Below are 17774 nucleotides of genomic sequence, written 5' to 3'. Positions count from 1 at the left end.
CCCGCGGACAGCGGTCTGCAAAGTAAACTAATTAAGAGGAAAATGGTCCTCTTTCAAGAAGAGAAACCACAGTTGGAGCAGCGGCGCAAAGCAAGTGTGATGTCTCTTGCTGTTTGTCGCAGACATTGAGCGACAGAAGTAAAGAGTCTCTAAACAGGAGAACAGTCTCCAATAACATCAGAAAAATGAGCTAGATTTGTTGCTAGTTGTTTTTGATAAAGAAAAAGTCACTAAAAGCGTTGAAGTCTCTAGAAAGTTGAAAAACTGTCAAAGAACAATGTACATTAAGCAGAAACAATTTTAAAAAATACAGCAGAACTAAATGAGAAAATATATATCAATAATAATTAAAACTAGAGATGTCTGATAATGTTTTTTTTGCTGATATCCGATATTGTCCAACTCTTAATTATCGATTCTGATGTCAACCGATACCGATATATACAGTCATGGAATTAACACATTATTATTCCTAATTTTCTTGTGATGCCCTGCTGGATGCATTAATCAATGTAACAAGGTTTTCCAAAATAAATAAACTCACGTTATGGAAAAAAATGCCAACATGACACTGACATATTTATTATTGAAGTCACAAAGTGCATTATTTTTTTTCACATGCATTAAAACAGCAGCTTGGAATTTGAGACTTGCTCTCCCTGAGAGAGCATGAGTAGGTTGAGGTGGACGGGTTTGGCGGGGCGGGGTTGAGGTGGGGGGGTTGCAGGGGGAGTTTATTGCGTCCCGGAAGAGTTAGTGCTGCAAGGGCTTCTGGGTATTTGTTCTGTTTTGTTACGGTGCGGATGTTCTCCCAAAATGTGTCTGTCATTCTTGTTTGGTGTGAGTTCACAGTGTGAACCCACACCAAACAAACCCATTACATTTTAAAGGCCTACTGAAACCCACTACTACCGACCACGCAGTCTGATAGTTTATATGTCAATGATGAAATATTAACATTGCAACACATGCCAATACGGCCGGTTTAGTTTACTAAATTACAATTTTAAATTTCCCGCAGAGTTTCCTGTTGAAAACGTCGCGGAATGATGACGTGTATGATGACATGTGTTTGTGACGTTATTGGTTGAATGGGACATATTAGCCCAGCACCACTTGCGGCTAAAAGTCGTCTCTTTTCATCGCGCAATTACACAGAATTTGGACATCTGTGTTGCTGAATCTTTTGCAATTTGTTCAATTAATAGTGGAGAAGTCAAAGTAAAAAGATGGAGGTGGGAAGCTTTAGCCTTTAGCCACACAAACACACAGTGTTTCCTTGTTTAAAATTCCCGGAGGTGAAGCTTTACTATGGATAATAGCGGTCAAGCGAACATGGTTCCCGACCACTTGTCAACCGGCAGGTTTCGGTGTGAAAATTGTGGTTAAAAGTCACCTCTTACGGGAGATGCAGCTTCGTGACTTCTCTAAGAGACTGGCGTCAACACACCCGTGGACACACCCCTCCGACTATCAGGTACTATGTAACTCACTTAAACACTAGCAACACAATAGAAAGATAAGGGATTTCCCAGAATTATCCTAGTAAATGTGTCTAAAAACATCTGTATCGCTCACAATGCAATCGCCTTTTTTTTTTTAAATTTTTTTTCCTAGTCCTTCACTCTAAATTTCCTCATCCACAAATCGTTCATCCTCGCTCAAATTAATGGGGAAATTGTTGCTTTCTCGGTCCGAATAGCTTTTGCTGCTGGAGGCTCCCATTATAAACAATTTGAGGATGTGAGGAGCCCTCACACCGGTGACGTCATCATCTGCGACTTCCGGGTAAAGGCATGGCTTTTTTTTTAGCGACCAAAAGTTGCGAACTTTATCGTCGATGTTCTCTACTAAATCCTTTCAGCAAAAAGATGGCAATATCGCGAAATGATCAAGTATGACACATAGAATGGACCTGCTATCCCCGTTTAAATAAGATAATCTCATTTCAGTAGGCCTTTAAAGCATTTATTGGCCAATAATATTGGCAGTCCAATATTATCTGACTTTTGTAACACATATTGTCTTTTAAATGTGTGTATACATTTTTTAGCCTTTTTAAATATATGCATCATAGCAGATTATGCACATTAATGTCATGTTGGCCACGCCCCCACCAACCATACAATTAATGGTCTAACAGAACGTACTGTATATACATTAACGTGTTTATATTTTTCACAATTACTAATTATATTGAATAAAATTAATTGAAATGTACAACGAAAATATGTCTTCCAATAGATATTTTATCCCCCTCCTTCCCAAAAAGTGTTGTCGAATTAAGAATGGGTTTTTGTTTTTCAGTGGTAAGGACCACAACTATTCTTTTTTTTTTTTTTTTTTGGACCTAGCATTTCCAAAAATATGTCCGTGTGCGTATGCCGAACCTCAAGTATTCATGGCTCAACTTGACATATTTTCACACACAAGTAAACAATCAACTTCTCCAGCGAAAATGAAAACACTGAGTGCAAACAAATCAATGAATGAAGTGCGTATGCTCAGCTGAGTAAGCCAAGAAAGTGAGGAGCACAATGCTTTGTTTTGCTGACATGGCCCGAAGAGCTTTTACTGCCACTCTCATTAGGCCCCCATTCTCTTCCAGCATACAACCTCAAACCTCAAACCCGCCTCTCGTGTCAGCGTGACAAACACCACGAAGCTGAGCATTGTGGTGGCACTCCTTGGATTAATCACAGTATAGAGTCTGTGTGTCATATATAGCATGAGAAGGAGGATACGCCTTACTTTTATTCTGACATTCTTTCGTTTGTCCTCCTGAGAACCAGCGTCCTCCTCTGCACCATTTGTGTTTTAGTCCCAAATATGTACATCTGACAGAAGAAATAAGACCAAAACCAAATGTCGGGTGTCCACTGTGTTTGTGGTACTGAATTCAGTATGCTTATCAATCAATCAAAATTATTTATAAAGTGCTTTTCATACATAAAAGAAATGCAAGGCAAAGTGCTTTACAAAGTTAAAACAATACTCCAGTGACCCTTATTATCACATACGTACGCACGGATACAGATACCAAAAACACACACAGATAGATAGATAGTACTTTATTTATTCCGTCAGGAGAGTTCCTTCAGGAAAATTACAATTTTCAGCACAATCCCATTCAAGATCAGACAAACATTACAGGGAGACAGAACAGGATCGCTGACGGGTCTGCCGGCTTCCAGCGCCCCTTACAAAAAAAGATGAGATACAGGTAAACAAGGGGGGGGAGAAAAAAATAGAAGATTAAAATAAAATAAAAAAATCGGTCTTAGCCTGGGCCCTGGAGAGGGGGTGCAGACTGAGGCCAAGGGAAAAAAACAACAACTCATAGCCATAGTACACATTCCTCTTACATGTGTGTAAGAGGGAAACATCAAACATCAAAGAACACAGAGGACATTAAAGACATTAAAGCAGCAGATACAACCAGACACTCATACAGCTATGAATAAAAAGTAAAAGAAACATATCCACTGTGGTGGCCTCTGCGGTGTTCCACGCCATCGTCCGCTGGGGTGGAGGGAGCATGGCCAGAGACAGGAGCAGACCCAACAAAGCAACCAGGACAGCCGACTCCACTCCCGGCCAGTGTCCAGTCCGCATGGATGAGCGAGGATACGTCCAAGGAGACTGAGGTGTCCGACACCTGCTCACCCAGCCAAGACACCGTGAAGCCTCTCTGTCCCGGCGCTCAGTGCCAGCTCCGCAGCCCTGTCCCCTCATCCGCATCTCCTCCAGTCCCTCCAAAGCGACTCCGGTGTGGCAGAGACCCAGCAGCTGGTCTCCATGGCCAAAAGGCTCCCGGGAGGCAGATCCAGACGTCCACAAAAAAAGCACCACAGAGGTCACGAAAGTGGCACCCCTTGTCACACAGTCCCAAAGGGTCCCGGACCAAAAGGCAAAAAAATATAATAACACATGAAAACAAGAGGGAAACACAAAAGGATGATACAAGAGCACAGAGCTCCTGCCTACAGCAGCCACTACAGCAGCGCCATCTTGGAGAAAAAAGAAATGAGTACAGAGGAGACATGTGAGTAAACACTATCACAGGAGTCCTCTGCACCAGGAGGTCATCAGACCATGGCCAACAGGACGCTGACACAAAAGCACCCCCACAAGCACGGCCGATAATCCCTGAGGCAGATGGCTCTCTCTGAGGAACGTTGGAAATGTCCAATAAAAGCTTTTTTTGCCAATATTCCGATATTGTCCAACTCTTAATTACCGATTCCGATATCAACCGATACCGATATATATAGTTGTGGAATTAACACATTATTATGCCTAATTTTGTTGTGATGCCCCGCTGGATGCATTAAACAATGTAACAAGGTTTTCCAAATTAAATCAACTCAAGTTCTGGAAAAAAATGCCAACATGGAACAGTCATATTTATTATTGAAGTCACAAAGTGCATTTTTTTTTTTTTTTTTTAAACATGCCTCAAAACAACAGCTTGCAATTTGGGACATGCTCTCCCTGAGAGAGCATGAGGAAGTTGAGGTGGGCGGGGTTGGGGCGTGTATATTGTAGCGTCCCGGAAGAGTTAGTGCTACAAGGGGTTATGGGTATTTGTTCGGTTGTTTACGTTGTGTTACGGTGCGGATGTTCTCCCGAAATGTGTTGGTCATTCTTTTTTGGTGTGGGTTCACAGTGTGGTGCATATTTGTAACAATGTTAAAGTTGTTTATACGGCCACCCTCAGTGTGACCTGTATGGCTGTTGACCAAGTATGCCTTGCATTCACTTGTGTGTCAAAAGCCGTAAATATTATGTGATTGGGCCGGCAAATGCAGTGGCGTTAAGGCACGCCCCCAATGTTCTTGTCTGGGTGGAAATCAGGAGAAATTCGTCAGAATGGTTGCCCTGGGAGACCCTCGGGCGGGGCACTGAAATTTGGGAGTCATCCTGGAAAATCGGGAGGGTTGACAAGTTTGACTGGGAGATGCAACTGCTTTGTACTTCTCCCTATGTACATGTACCACTCTGTACCGAGGCCTCTTAAAAAGTCATACATTTTACTTTTTGAAACCGATACCGATAATTTCCGATATTACATTTTAAAGGATTTATCGGCCGACAATATCAGCAGTTCGATATCGGACATCTCTAGTACTGACACATTTCAAATCAAGTGTCCATATTATTGTTGCATGTGAAGTCGCGTCCGACTGTTCAAGCACTTAGTGGCCAAAAAAGGCGTAGTAGTAGCGGACTGTCACTAGAGCAGGGGTCGCCAACGTTTTTCAGGCCAATGACCCACAAACTGATGAATAGACGCCCCCTTAGTTATAGTGTGTTAAATTAAACTGGTCCTAAAGGTACTCGGGTTGCGCAATATATGATATACATTAGGGTTGTACGGTATACCGGTATTAGTATAGTACCGCGATACTAATGAATCATATTCGGTACTATACCGCCTCTGAAAAGTACCTGTCCCCCGCGTCCTCGTCGTCGTCACGTCGCGTCATTGTTGGTTTACGAGCAGACGAGCATGTTCGGCACTACACAATAACAGAGTACTTACAGCAGACACAGTGTGTAGACAGAAAAGGTAGAACGGACGCATTTTGGCTTAAAAACTAACGATAAAGAGGTGCTTTAAGACATGGCTAGCTAGCGGGGAACGTCAATTCACAGTCTGCAGTGGTTTAGCTAAACATGTTTCACTACACGCCGTAGCTCACCAACGTCACAATGTAAACAAACACCATTGGTGGATCTACACCTAATATCCACTGTAATGATACCAAGTACAGTAGCATATCGAGTCGATACAACTATGATTACGTCAAAAATGTTTGGCATCACAACATCTTTCATTTAAAATAATGTCTATTATGTTTTTAAACTCAGAAAATATGTCCCTGGACACATGAGGACTTTGAATATGACCAATGTATGATCCTGTAACTACTTGGTATCGAGTTGATACCCAAATTTGTGGTATCATCCAAAACTAATTTGAAGTATCACACAACAGAAGAATAAATGATTATTACGTTTTAACAGAAGTGTAGATAGAACATGTTAAAAGAGAAAGTAAGCAGATATTAACAGTAAATGAACAAGTAGATTAATAATTCATTTTTTACCACTTGTCCTTAATGTTCACAAAATAATAGAACGGAAAAAGACAATATATTACTGCATATGTCAGCAGACTAATTATTAGGGGTGTGGGAAAGAAACGATTCAAATTTGGATCGCGATTCCTACGTTGTGCGATTCAGAATCGATTCAATTTTTTTTTTTTAAATCTATTTTTATTTTTATTTTTTTTTTATTAATCAATCCAACAAAACAATACACAGCAGTACCATAACAATGCAATCCAATTGCAAAACAAAACCTGACCCAGCAACACTCAGAACTGCAATCAACAGAGCAATTGAGAGGAGACACAAACACGACACAGAACAAACCAAAAGTAGTGAAAGAAAAATGAATATTATCAACAACAGTATCAATATTAGTTTTAATTTCAACATAGCAGTGATGAAAAAACTATCATTGACATTATCGTTAGACTTTTATAAAAATAATAAAAAAAGAACAATAGTGTCACAGTGGCTTACACTTGCATCGCATCTCATAAGCTTGTTTCCCTCTTACACACATGGAAGAGGGATGTGTACTATGGCTATGAGTTTTTTTTTTTTTTTCCCTTGGCCTCAGTCTGCACCCCCTCTCCAAGGCCCAGGCTAAGACCGATTTTTTTATTTCATTTTAATCTTCTATTCCCCCCCCTTGTTTACCTGTATCTCATCTTTTTTTGTAAGGGGCGTTGGAAGCCGGCAGACCCGTCAGCGATCCTGTTCTGTCTCCCTGTAATGTTTGTCTGATCTTGAATGGGATTGTGCTGAAAATTGTAATTTTCCTGAAGGAACTCTCCTGACGGAATGAATAAAGTACTACCTAATCTAATCTAATCTAACACACTGTGTCCAATATTTTCACAAAGATAAAATAAGTCATATTTTTGGTTCAATTAATAGTTAAAACAAATTTACATTATTGCAATCAGTTGATAAAACATTGTCCTTTACAATTATAAAAGCTTTTTACAAAAATCTACTAGTCTGCTTGCATGTCAGCAGACTGGGGTAGATCCTGCTGAAATCCTATGTATTGAATGAATACAGAATCTTTTTGAATTGGGAAAAAAATCGTTTTTGAATCGAGAATTGAAAAAAAAAAAAAATCGGTTTTGAATTGAATCATGACCCCAAGAATCAATATTGAATCGAATCGTGGGACACCCAAAGATTCACAGCCCTACTAATTAGGATCCTGCTTACTTACTACTAAATGACAAGTTGTCTTATATGTTCACTATTTTATTTAAGGACACATTTACAATAAGAAACATATGTATAATGTACCCTCAGATTTTTTGTTGAAATAAAGCCAATACTGCCATGTTTTGTGGTATCCTTTATTTACAAAAGTATCAAATGTCTCAAAATTATTTTGGTACCGGTACCAGTACCAAAATATTGGTATCGGGATATACATTTGGCCGACAATAGATCTTTTAATACTATTGTTACATCAAAATAATGCATGTTGATGACACAAATTTAACGAGCGACATGTGATTCACCACGTCGTCAATGCAAAGTAGCATACTTGCTAGCAGCTAACGCCCCTCCACAGTGCCAAGTCACTTTTTTTTCTTCCTATTTCTAAGTCAGCAATCTTTGCCTCCATGGCAGCAAATAAAATATCATTATCACTGGAGGATGAGGACTACCTAAACATGCTACACCACATAAGCCATGCTAACGGCTAGGGTTGAGCTCATGAAGGTAAACAGAGGTGGGCGGATCCATAGAAATATCAACAGTAACGATACAGAGTACAGTATTATTATCATCAGGTTGATTCTACAGTGGTGAGACCAATATACTGTGACGAATGAAGGTAGTGGCAAGCATAAGAAAATGTTACTATATCAACTATTTTCCCTAAAAGTGTGTTTTATCCGATTAATCAAACAAACTAATTGATGGATTATTTAAAAGAATCAATAGCTGCAGCATTTACAATTTAGTTTTTGTTTGCATGTGCCTACTCAGTGGCCTAGTGGTTAGAGTGTCCGCCCTGAAATCGGTAGGTTGTGAGTTCAAACCCCGGCCGAGTCATACCAAAGACTATAAAAATGGGACCCATTTCCTCCCTGCTTGGCACTCAGCAGCAAGGTTTGGAATTGGGGGTTAAATCACCAAAAATGATTCCCGTTGGGCCACTACTGCTGCTCACTGCTCCCCTCACCTTCCAGGGGGTGAAGAAGGGGATGCCGAGGACACATTTCACCACACTTTGTGTGTGTGTGACAATCATTGGTACTTTAACTTACTTTAACTTTAAATTATATACATTTTCTTTCATTTCTGTTCACATGGTCACATTGTAAATACTTTTTGTCTTAAAACAACAACAAATGATCTAATTTATATCAGCAAGTCATGAAAATATATAATTCTATGGTCGTAATATGCACATAAAAGAGTTATTGATGAAAGACGTTTAAAATGCCTGCGTTGAACATCCATCCAATCTTTTTTCTACCGCTTATTCCCTTCTGGGGTCGCTGGTGCCTTTCTCAGCTACAATCGGGCGGAAGGCGGGGCACACCCTGGACACGTCGCCACCTCATCACAGGGCCAACACAGATAGACAGACAACATTCACACTCACATTCACACACTAGGGCCAATTTAGTGTTGCCAATCAACCTATCCCCAGGTGCATGTCTTTGGAAGTGGGAGGAAGCCGGAGTACCCGGAGGGAACCCACACAGTCACGGGTAGAACATGCAAACTCCACACAGAAAGATCCCGAGCCCGGGATTGAGCCCAGGACTACTCAGGACCATTGTATTGTAAGACAGACGCGCCAACCCCTCTTCCACCGTGCTGCCCCTGCATTGAACATTCTCAACTAAATCACTTTTTCAACATTTTGACATTATGGGGGAATAATTACTAACTGCACTATAGACTATAGACGCTCCTTTTCCTTTCAGAGTTATTTTGGCAACAACGGGTGTGGCTTTTGGAAGGGCAGACATTTTATATATACCGCAGTTAACCTACCTTGAGCTTTTTCTATGATCCAGTCATAAAAGCGTCTCACGCCACTGATGCTTGCACACGATGTATGAGAGGCAGTGAAAATAAATCTGTGTCGACTTCCTCCGCTGTTACGTTTATGTGACCCGGAGGTCATCAGAGCCTCATAACCACCTGAGAAGCAGCGTCTTCCTCAGTTTTTTGGTCAACTTATTTTGCCCGATTTACACTTTTCAGAAAATAAATGATGAAAAAATTCATGTCAAAGACAAAAGTGTTTATTGCTCAGGGTCCGATATTGGGCATTCTTCTCTAAATGAAAGTTTATTATGATAAGAAACTCCAACACATTCGTGCAAAAAAGGCAATATCCAACTAGTGATTCATGCTGCCGATTGCGATACCTAGCATCTATGAGTGATATCAGCCAATACCAATACCGATCAAATGAATAAACTGTAAATTGTGTACACTTGTTAATGGTGAGTGCTATTGAAAGTTTAACAAAAGCAATATAATATTTTACCTACAAAAAAATCACTAGAACACAATAACCAACCAAATATTTAAACATTTGAATCCTTTGGTTTTTACCCTCGGTCGTCCTGTGTCGAGTGACTCCCTGAGTTCATAAACATGTGACCTAATCACTCTAGTATCGATCAAACACTGATACTATCCTTAGTATCGGCACTTCCAATTTATGGTTCAAGCCGCGCTCCTCTTAAGTGTCGTGTACAGACTGTGAAAATGCTGACCCACCAACAGTTGTTATATTATCCTCTCCCTAACTTGTATTAATCTTCTTTTTAATATATTGTCGTTTCTTCAAAATAGCCACACTTTGCTCTGATTACTTTTTATGTACACTCTTGGCATTCTCTCGATGAGCTTCGAGCACACCTGTGAAGTGAAAACCATGTCAGGTGACTACCTCTTGAAGCTCATCGAGAGAATGCCAAGAGTATGCAAAAAAATAATCACAGCAAAGTGTGGCTATTTTGAAGAAACTAGAATATGAAACAATGTTTTCAGTTATTTCACCTTTTTTTGTTAAGTACATAACTCCACATGTGTTCATTCATAGTTTTGATGCCTTCAGTGACAATCTACAATGTATGAACGCATTGAATGAGGTGTGTCTAAATCGATTTTGGATCAATTGGAATGTAAGTCAATTTTAGCACCCCTAAAAACTGTCAGTTTTGGAATTGTTCTTATTCAATAAAGAATTGTCCAAAGAAATCTCATATCGTTTTAGGTAATTATTTGACATTTCAAATAACATCAGATTACAAAGGATAATGTTAACTTTGCTGCAGAAGGAAAGACGGAGAAGAAAAAAAAAGAGACGAGAGAGCGTGACGGACAAGAGTCTTCAAAATGTTTTTATCTGCTTTGGAAAATGTGAGGAGGAGGAGGAGTAGGAATTGGGGAAAAACGACCTATCCTGGGAGAGGTCAGAAAGATGAGCAAAACACACTTTGTCCGATTGTGATATTAGCGAAACCAGGAATGTTTTGATGAAACATTTGACAGACTTACACAATCAAAGAGTAACCTTTGACCAAACGACAAATGAAATAAAAAATAGTAGTCTTCCGCAATCACAGCAATCTTTGTCCTATTCACAGAGAAAGTGGGGGTTTGCAGCGATCCACAATCAACTTCCAAGAATGTATCAGGGCCATAAAAGAGTTGTATCTCTGGAAAAAAAAACTCAAACACACGCAGCTAAGAAGAACCTCTACATAAACATTTAGGCTAAAATTGTGGTTTAGGCAAGAGATTAAAAAAATATGAGTTTTGCCATTACATAGGCCAGAGGACATCGGCTTTTCAGATCGATATTTAAAGGCATTTTTTGTAAATAACGTAAATATGACATTGGGGACGTAAAAATAAAAAACAAGATGAATAATTTTAGGAATTTGTTGACATTATTGAAAACAAACCATCCATCCATCATCTTCCGCTTATCCGAGGTCGGGTCGCGGGGGCAGCAGCCTAAGCAGGGAAGCCCAGACTTCCCTATCTCCAGCCACTTCGTCTAGCTCTTCCCGGGGGATCCCGAGGCGTTCCCAGGCCAGCCGGGAGACATAGTCTTCCCAACGTGTCCTGGGTCTTCCCCGTGGCCTCCTACCAGCTGGACGTGCCCTAAACACATCCCTAGGGAGGCGTTCGGGTGGCATCCTGACCAGATGCCCGAACCACCTCATCTGGCTCCTCTCGATGTGGAGGAGCAGCGGATTTACGTTGAGCTCCTCCCGGATGGCAGAGCTTCTCACCCTATCTCTAAGGGAGAGCCCCGCCACACGGCGGAGGAAACTCATTTCGGCCGCTTGTACCCGTGATCTTATCCTTTCGGTCATAACCCAAAGCTCATGACCATAGGTGAGGATGGGAACGTAGATCGACCGGTAAATTGAGAGCTTTGCCTTCCGGCTCAGCTCCTTCTTCACCACAACGGATCGATACAACGTCCGCATTACTGAAGACGCCGCACCGATCCGCCTGTCGATCTCACGATCCACTCTTCCCCCACTCGTGAACAAGACTCCTAGGTACTTGAACTTCTCCACTTGGGGCAGGGTCTCCTCCCCAACCCGGAGATGGCACTCCCCTAAAACAAACCCCTAAACTCTTTATTGTACAACATTATGTTTTACCTACAGCAATAATGTATTCATCTTTTGTGGTTTGAGTGTATCTGCATTAGGGCTGGGCGATAGTCTTTTTTTAATATCGCGATATTTTTAGGCCATATCGCGATATACGATATATATTACGATATTTTGCCTTGGCCTTGAATGAACACTTGATGCATATAATCACAGCAGTATGATGATTCTATGTGTCTACATTAAAACATTCTTGTTCATACTGCATTAATATATGTTACTTTTTAACTTTCATGCAGAGAGGGAAATCACAACTAAGTCAATTGACCAAAAGTGTGTTTATTAAAGTTATTAAGCAATGGCACAAACATTCAAGTCATTTCCAAAACATAAATTGCAAGATTGTCAGACATTTTAAGTGTCAAATAAAAATGAGCTGCATAAAAGGAAATCAAATAGTATTCGTCCTCACTATGTGGTATGTTACTAAGGTTATGAAATTCTCTAGCGAGTGACTTTTCAAATGATGCTACATATTAGCAGTCATGCTACTTTTTATAGCAACGCTTTCCCCCCCCACACTTGACAAATTACAGTTGTCTGTTCGACATATTCTCACTTGAAGCCGAACCACCGCCAGACGATGGAAACCCTGCTGTTTTTATTGGGAATGAATTCTTCCTTCATTTGTTACCATATTCGCAGCATCCTTCTCTCGTACGGCTACGTTAGCAGCTAACGTTAGCCACGCCGCTACGTCTTTGTTCTGCGAGGGCGTGTATGTGACGTATGACGTGACAGTTTGTGACGTATGTAAGAATGTGAGCCTGCTTGTCTGCGAGGAGACACAGGAAAGAGCGAGGGGAGCCTGAAGTGTACGCCCGCAGCTAAAAGTCCTGCGTGAGAACGTATACTCGAATATTACGATTATAGTAGGAGTGTAACGGTACACAAAAATTTCGGTTCGGTACGTACCTCGGTTTAGAGGTCACGGTTCGGTTCATTTTCGGTACAGTAAGAAAACAACAAAATATACATTTTTTGGTTATTTATTTACCAAATTTGAAAACGATGGCTTTATCCTTTTAACATTTGTAACATTATAATTCTGCCCACGTTAATCCACTTTAAACTGCCTCAAGTTGTTGCTTTGATTAAATAAAATGACAAAACCTTTCTTCTACACATAAAAAGTGCAACATTAAACAGTTTCAAGTCAACTCCATCCATCCATCCATTTTCTACCGCTTATTCCCTTTTTGGGGTTGCGGGGGGCGCTGACGCCTATCTCAGCTACAATCGGGCGGAAGGCGGGGTACACCCTGGACAAGTCGCCACCTCATCACAGGGCCAACACAGATAAACAGACAACATTCACACTCACATTCACACACTAGGGCCAATTTAGTGTTGCCAATCAACCTATCCCCAGGTGCATGTCTTTGGAAGTGGGAGGAAGCCGGAGTACCCGGAAGGAACCCACACATTCACGGGGAGAACATGCAAACTCCACACAGAAAGATCCCGAGCCTGGATTTGAACCCAGGACTGCAGGACCTTCGTATTGTGAGGCAGACGCTAACCCCTCTGCCACCGTGAAGCCTTCAAGTCAACTCATCATGCTTAATTTATCACAGCATATGAGAAGCCTGTAGTTAACTTTTATTTTACACACACACACACACACACACACACACACACACACACACACACACACACACACACACACACACAAACACACGCACACAGCAAAATGAGCTAACGTAACGCTAAAAGCTAATTAGCCTTCACCTCAACCCAGAACTATGAGCGAGCTGAGCTGCAGTTTAAGTTTCTAGAAGGTCAACGGGCTCATAGTGATGTTAGTAGTAGTTGTGACTGGGAAGTGTTTTTTATAATTTGGGGAGTGTACGATGTCCTGCTAAACACACGTCTGCTCATCTCTCTCGACGCCGGAGCACTGACTGCATGTGCTCTGAATACGCCCTGCTGATTGGCTGTTACATCGCTCTGAATACGCACTGCTGATTGCCTTTGTATGTAACCAATCAGATGGTTGTGTGGGCGGGACAATGCTGGGTGCTCACTGCTCGGACAGCAGAGCAGCTTGTTAAGACTTTAGTTTACAAACTTGTTCGATACACCCTCGTACCGAACCGAAACCCCCGTACCGAAACGGTTCAATACAAATACATGTACCGTTACACCCCTACGATATAGTCATTTTGTATATCGCACAGAGACAAACCTGCGATATATCGTATATATCGATATATCGCCCAGCCCTAATCTGCATAGAATATTATCTTTTTTGGAAAGCCCCAAAATGTCTGCTATTGGTGAAGTGGATATTTTGCTAATACTGTTAGAAAATTCTGATTCAATTCTACTTATTTACCTGTTGGTTGCTAACGAAAGACAGTATTGCCAAAGTGCCAATCCGTTCATTTTCTACCGCTTGTCCCTTTCGGGGTCGAGGGGGGGCATGAGCTTATCCCAGCTGCACTCGGGCTAAAGGCAGAGTACACCCTGGACAGGTTGTCTGTCAACGTGTCCTTGAGCAAAATCCCAGTCATTTCAGATCTGCATCTAATTGTAATGTTTCTACAGGCACACTTGCGCTCAGTGGACGTCAAGATCCTTCAGCAGCTGCTGGCGGTCAACGAGGGCATCGAGGCAGTGAAATGGTTACTGGAGGAGAGGAGCACGCTCACCAGCCGCTGCAGCAGCCTGACTAGCAGTCAGTACAGCCTGGGCGAGGGTCCCGATACCTCCTGGAGAGGTTCCTGGAGCAGCCTTCAGGACCCCAACGACAAGCTGGACAACATTTCCATCGGCAGTTACTTGGACACCCTGGCGGATGACATGGATGAATACTGTCCTTCGAGCTCAGAGTCGGTCATCTGCTCGTCCACACCGCAGGTCTCCGAGGCGACCGCTGCGGTGCGGACAGCGGGAGGCTCTGCGGCCACTGTGACTGAGACTAGAGTTGTTAAATCCATCCGGTCTAGATCAACTGAGAAAACTGGAAACGGGCCCGTTGGTGTCAGTGATATCAATGGGAACGGGATAGTTGGGACTGGAAGTGGAAAAGCGTCCGTTCCTGGCTGCATTCCTGAAGCTCAGTCTAAAACTAAACAGGATTCGTCAGTTTGCCCTAAGGCGATAGAGACTAAGACCAATACCCAGATCATTAAGGCCAATGGCACCCAGGAGAAGACAACCCTACAAAAAGTCAGCCTCACTGAAAACCTGAAGCAGAGCCCAAAACGTAAACCTTACAAAAATGCCAACGTGGACTCGGACACATGCAAACTCAAAAGTAAAATGCATCTGGAGTACGACGCCCACTGGCGGTGGGTGCAATCGCAAGAAGATGTGACGTTTTTGTAAGACTACTGAGCATGCCCTGTTCCTTCAGAGCGTGTGCCCTTGCTAAAAGATGCTCGCCGGCTGTAAGGGACTAAGCTACATTTTAGTTTTTTGTTCCGCGTCTACTCCAAATAGGTCAATGCACATAACACGATTTTGACCATTGTCAGTCAAACAGTGCTAATGTTTCTCAGGCTCTTTCTAAACATTCCTCTCGTCGCTCCTTTTCACTCTTTATGTGACTCCTAAGCACAGATGATCTACCAAATAAAAATACGTGTAAAAAATTGAAATCGTGATGTGGCAGAAACACGGGACCCAATAATACTCGGTGGGAGAAGTCATTTACTCACATTTAGGATCAGATACATTCTTCTTGTGGTTGACCCAAATAAGACCGATGTTATCCATGTAGGATTATTTTTGGGTCACTCCATGATTTAAAGGGTATTCCCATTGTGTGTATAAAGCATAACATCGGCTCTACATACTGTAAGTGAAACATGTATTACACTAATAAGTGTTAACATCAAATCTGTGCATGTTTGTCTCAAGCACCTACAGTAGTTCCCTAAGCTAAATAGGATTTCCTCGGTCTATGTACTGTACCTATTATGCAACGTCGATCATCTGCAATATGTTGATGTCACCGTGCAGGTACTCTGTACCTGTCACGGCTGGTTGGAGGTGGATTTTATATGCCCTGTTTTAAGCAGATAATGTACCTGATTGGTCAAAAACCTTATACTGTGTATTGCCTGGCCTGTTCTTTTCCTCGTGAGATGAATGCACTTGTCGTTATAATCTTAGGTGGTGGTTGGTGTATTTTGCCTGCTTGTCTTGCATAAAAAGGCTCGACCATCAGTCTGTGTGCTTTATTTTCGCTTTGGTTTTCAAATGTGCGCATTTTTCATTTTGCTCTCGTACTATGCGATAAATAAACCAGGGATGTCCAAACTTACGGACCCGCGGGTTGAACTGTCGCTTATGGTATCTCCAAATATTCTCATAATCCATCCATCCATCCATTTCCTACCGCTTATTCCCTTTCGGGGTCGCGGGGGGCGCTGGCGCCTATCTCAGCTACAATCGGGCGGAAGGCGGGGTACACCCTGGACAAGTCGCTACGTTACAATTTCATAAAATCAGTCAATCTGAGAATTGTTACTCAACAACTATTAGTAATTATTATGTAAGTATTTGTATGTAATAAATCAAACTTTCTCACCTGTGGCGTGAACAGAAAAACACATCAAGTCAAAAACAACACAAGTCAACACACAATCTAACATGCTCACTGAGCCCATCCATCCATCCATTTTCTACCGCTTATTCCCTTTCGTGTTTGCGGGGGGCGCTGGCGCCTATCTCAGCTACAATCGGGCGGAAGGCAGTGTACACCCTGGACAAGTCGCCACCTCATCGCAGGGCCAACACAGATAGACAGACAACATTCACACTCACATTCACACATTAGGGCCAATTTAGTGTTACCAATCAACCTATCCCCAGGTGCATGTCTTTGGAAGTGGGAGGAAGCCGGAGTACCCGGAGGGAACCCACGCATTCACGGGGAGAACATGCAAACTCCACACAGAAAGATCCCGAGCCTGGATTTGAACCCAGGACTGCAGGAACTTCGTATTGTGAGGCAGACGCACTAACCCCTCTGCCACCGTGAAACCCGCTCACTGAGCCATGTGGGCATTATTAAAACAAATCTGTAAAAACAATACACATAATAATTACAGCCCCATGTATTAACACCACAATGCATGATGGGTAAAACGCAAAGCAGTCTCCACACACATTGCCATGTTAGAATTAGACTTAGACCAACTTTGTTGATCGACAGGGGAAATTGTTCCACAAAGTAGCTCAGTTACAAGGATGGATTGTCTAAAGCAGGTATAAAGTAGACTAAAAATGTACCCTAGTAGCAATATAAAATTAACATGCACAAACCCCGTTTCCATATGAGTTGGGATGTAAATATAAACGGAATACAATGATTTGCAAATCCTTTTCAACCCATATTCAATTGAATGCACTACAAAGACAAGATATTTGATGTTCAAACTCATAAACTTTATTTTTTTTTTGCAAATAATAATTCACTTAGAATTTCATGGCGGCAACATGGGCCAAAGTAGTTGGGAAAGGGCATGTTCACCACTGTGTTACATCACCTTTTCTTTTAACAACACTCAATAAATGTCTGGGAACTGAGGAAACTAATTGTTGAAGCTTTGAAAGTGGAATTCTTTCCCATTCTTGTTTTATGCAGAGCTTCAGTCGTTCAACAGTCCGAGGTCTCCGCTGTCGCATTTTACACTTCATAATGCGCCACACATTTTCGATGGGAGACAGGTCTGGACTCCAGGCGGCCAGGAAAGTACCCGCACTCTTTTTTTTTTACAAAGCCACGCTGTTGTAACACGTGCTGAATGTGGCTTGGCCTTGTCTTGCTGAAATAAGCATGGGTGTCCCTGAAAAAGACGGCGCTTAAATGGCAGCATATGTTGTTCCAAAACCTGTAGGTACCTATCAGCATTAATGGTGCCTTCACAGATATGTAAGTTACCCATGCCTTGGGCACTAATGCACCCCCATACCATCACAGATGCTGGCTTTTGAACTTTGCGTCAATAACAGTCTGGATGGTTCGCTTCCCCTTTGGTTCGGG

General features: G+C 42.0%; 1 protein-coding gene and 1 long non-coding RNA gene across 2 annotated transcripts in view; one reads left to right on the top strand and one right to left on the bottom strand.

Moving 5' to 3' along the window:
- lurap1 (leucine rich adaptor protein 1) overlaps positions 1 to 15958 on the top strand; it is a 31406-nt gene extending 15448 nt beyond the window's left edge. The window contains exon 2 of the mRNA XM_061883715.1: positions 14327 to 15958. Within this exon, the coding sequence (XP_061739699.1) occupies positions 14327 to 15109 (783 nt within the window). The 3' untranslated portion in view covers positions 15110 to 15958. The remainder of the gene's footprint in view (positions 1 to 14326) is intronic.
- LOC133540787 (uncharacterized) overlaps positions 1 to 17774 on the bottom strand; it is a 90423-nt gene that overhangs the window by 15255 nt on the left and 57394 nt on the right. The gene's annotated exons all lie outside the window — the stretch shown is intronic.

This window comes from Nerophis ophidion, linkage group LG22 (genome assembly GCF_033978795.1).
Source record: "Nerophis ophidion isolate RoL-2023_Sa linkage group LG22, RoL_Noph_v1.0, whole genome shotgun sequence".
In the NCBI taxonomy this organism is placed as follows: domain Eukaryota; kingdom Metazoa; phylum Chordata; class Actinopteri; order Syngnathiformes; family Syngnathidae; genus Nerophis; species Nerophis ophidion.
Note: the sequence above shows the minus strand (reverse complement) of the source record. Positions and strands in the feature narration are given on the sequence as shown.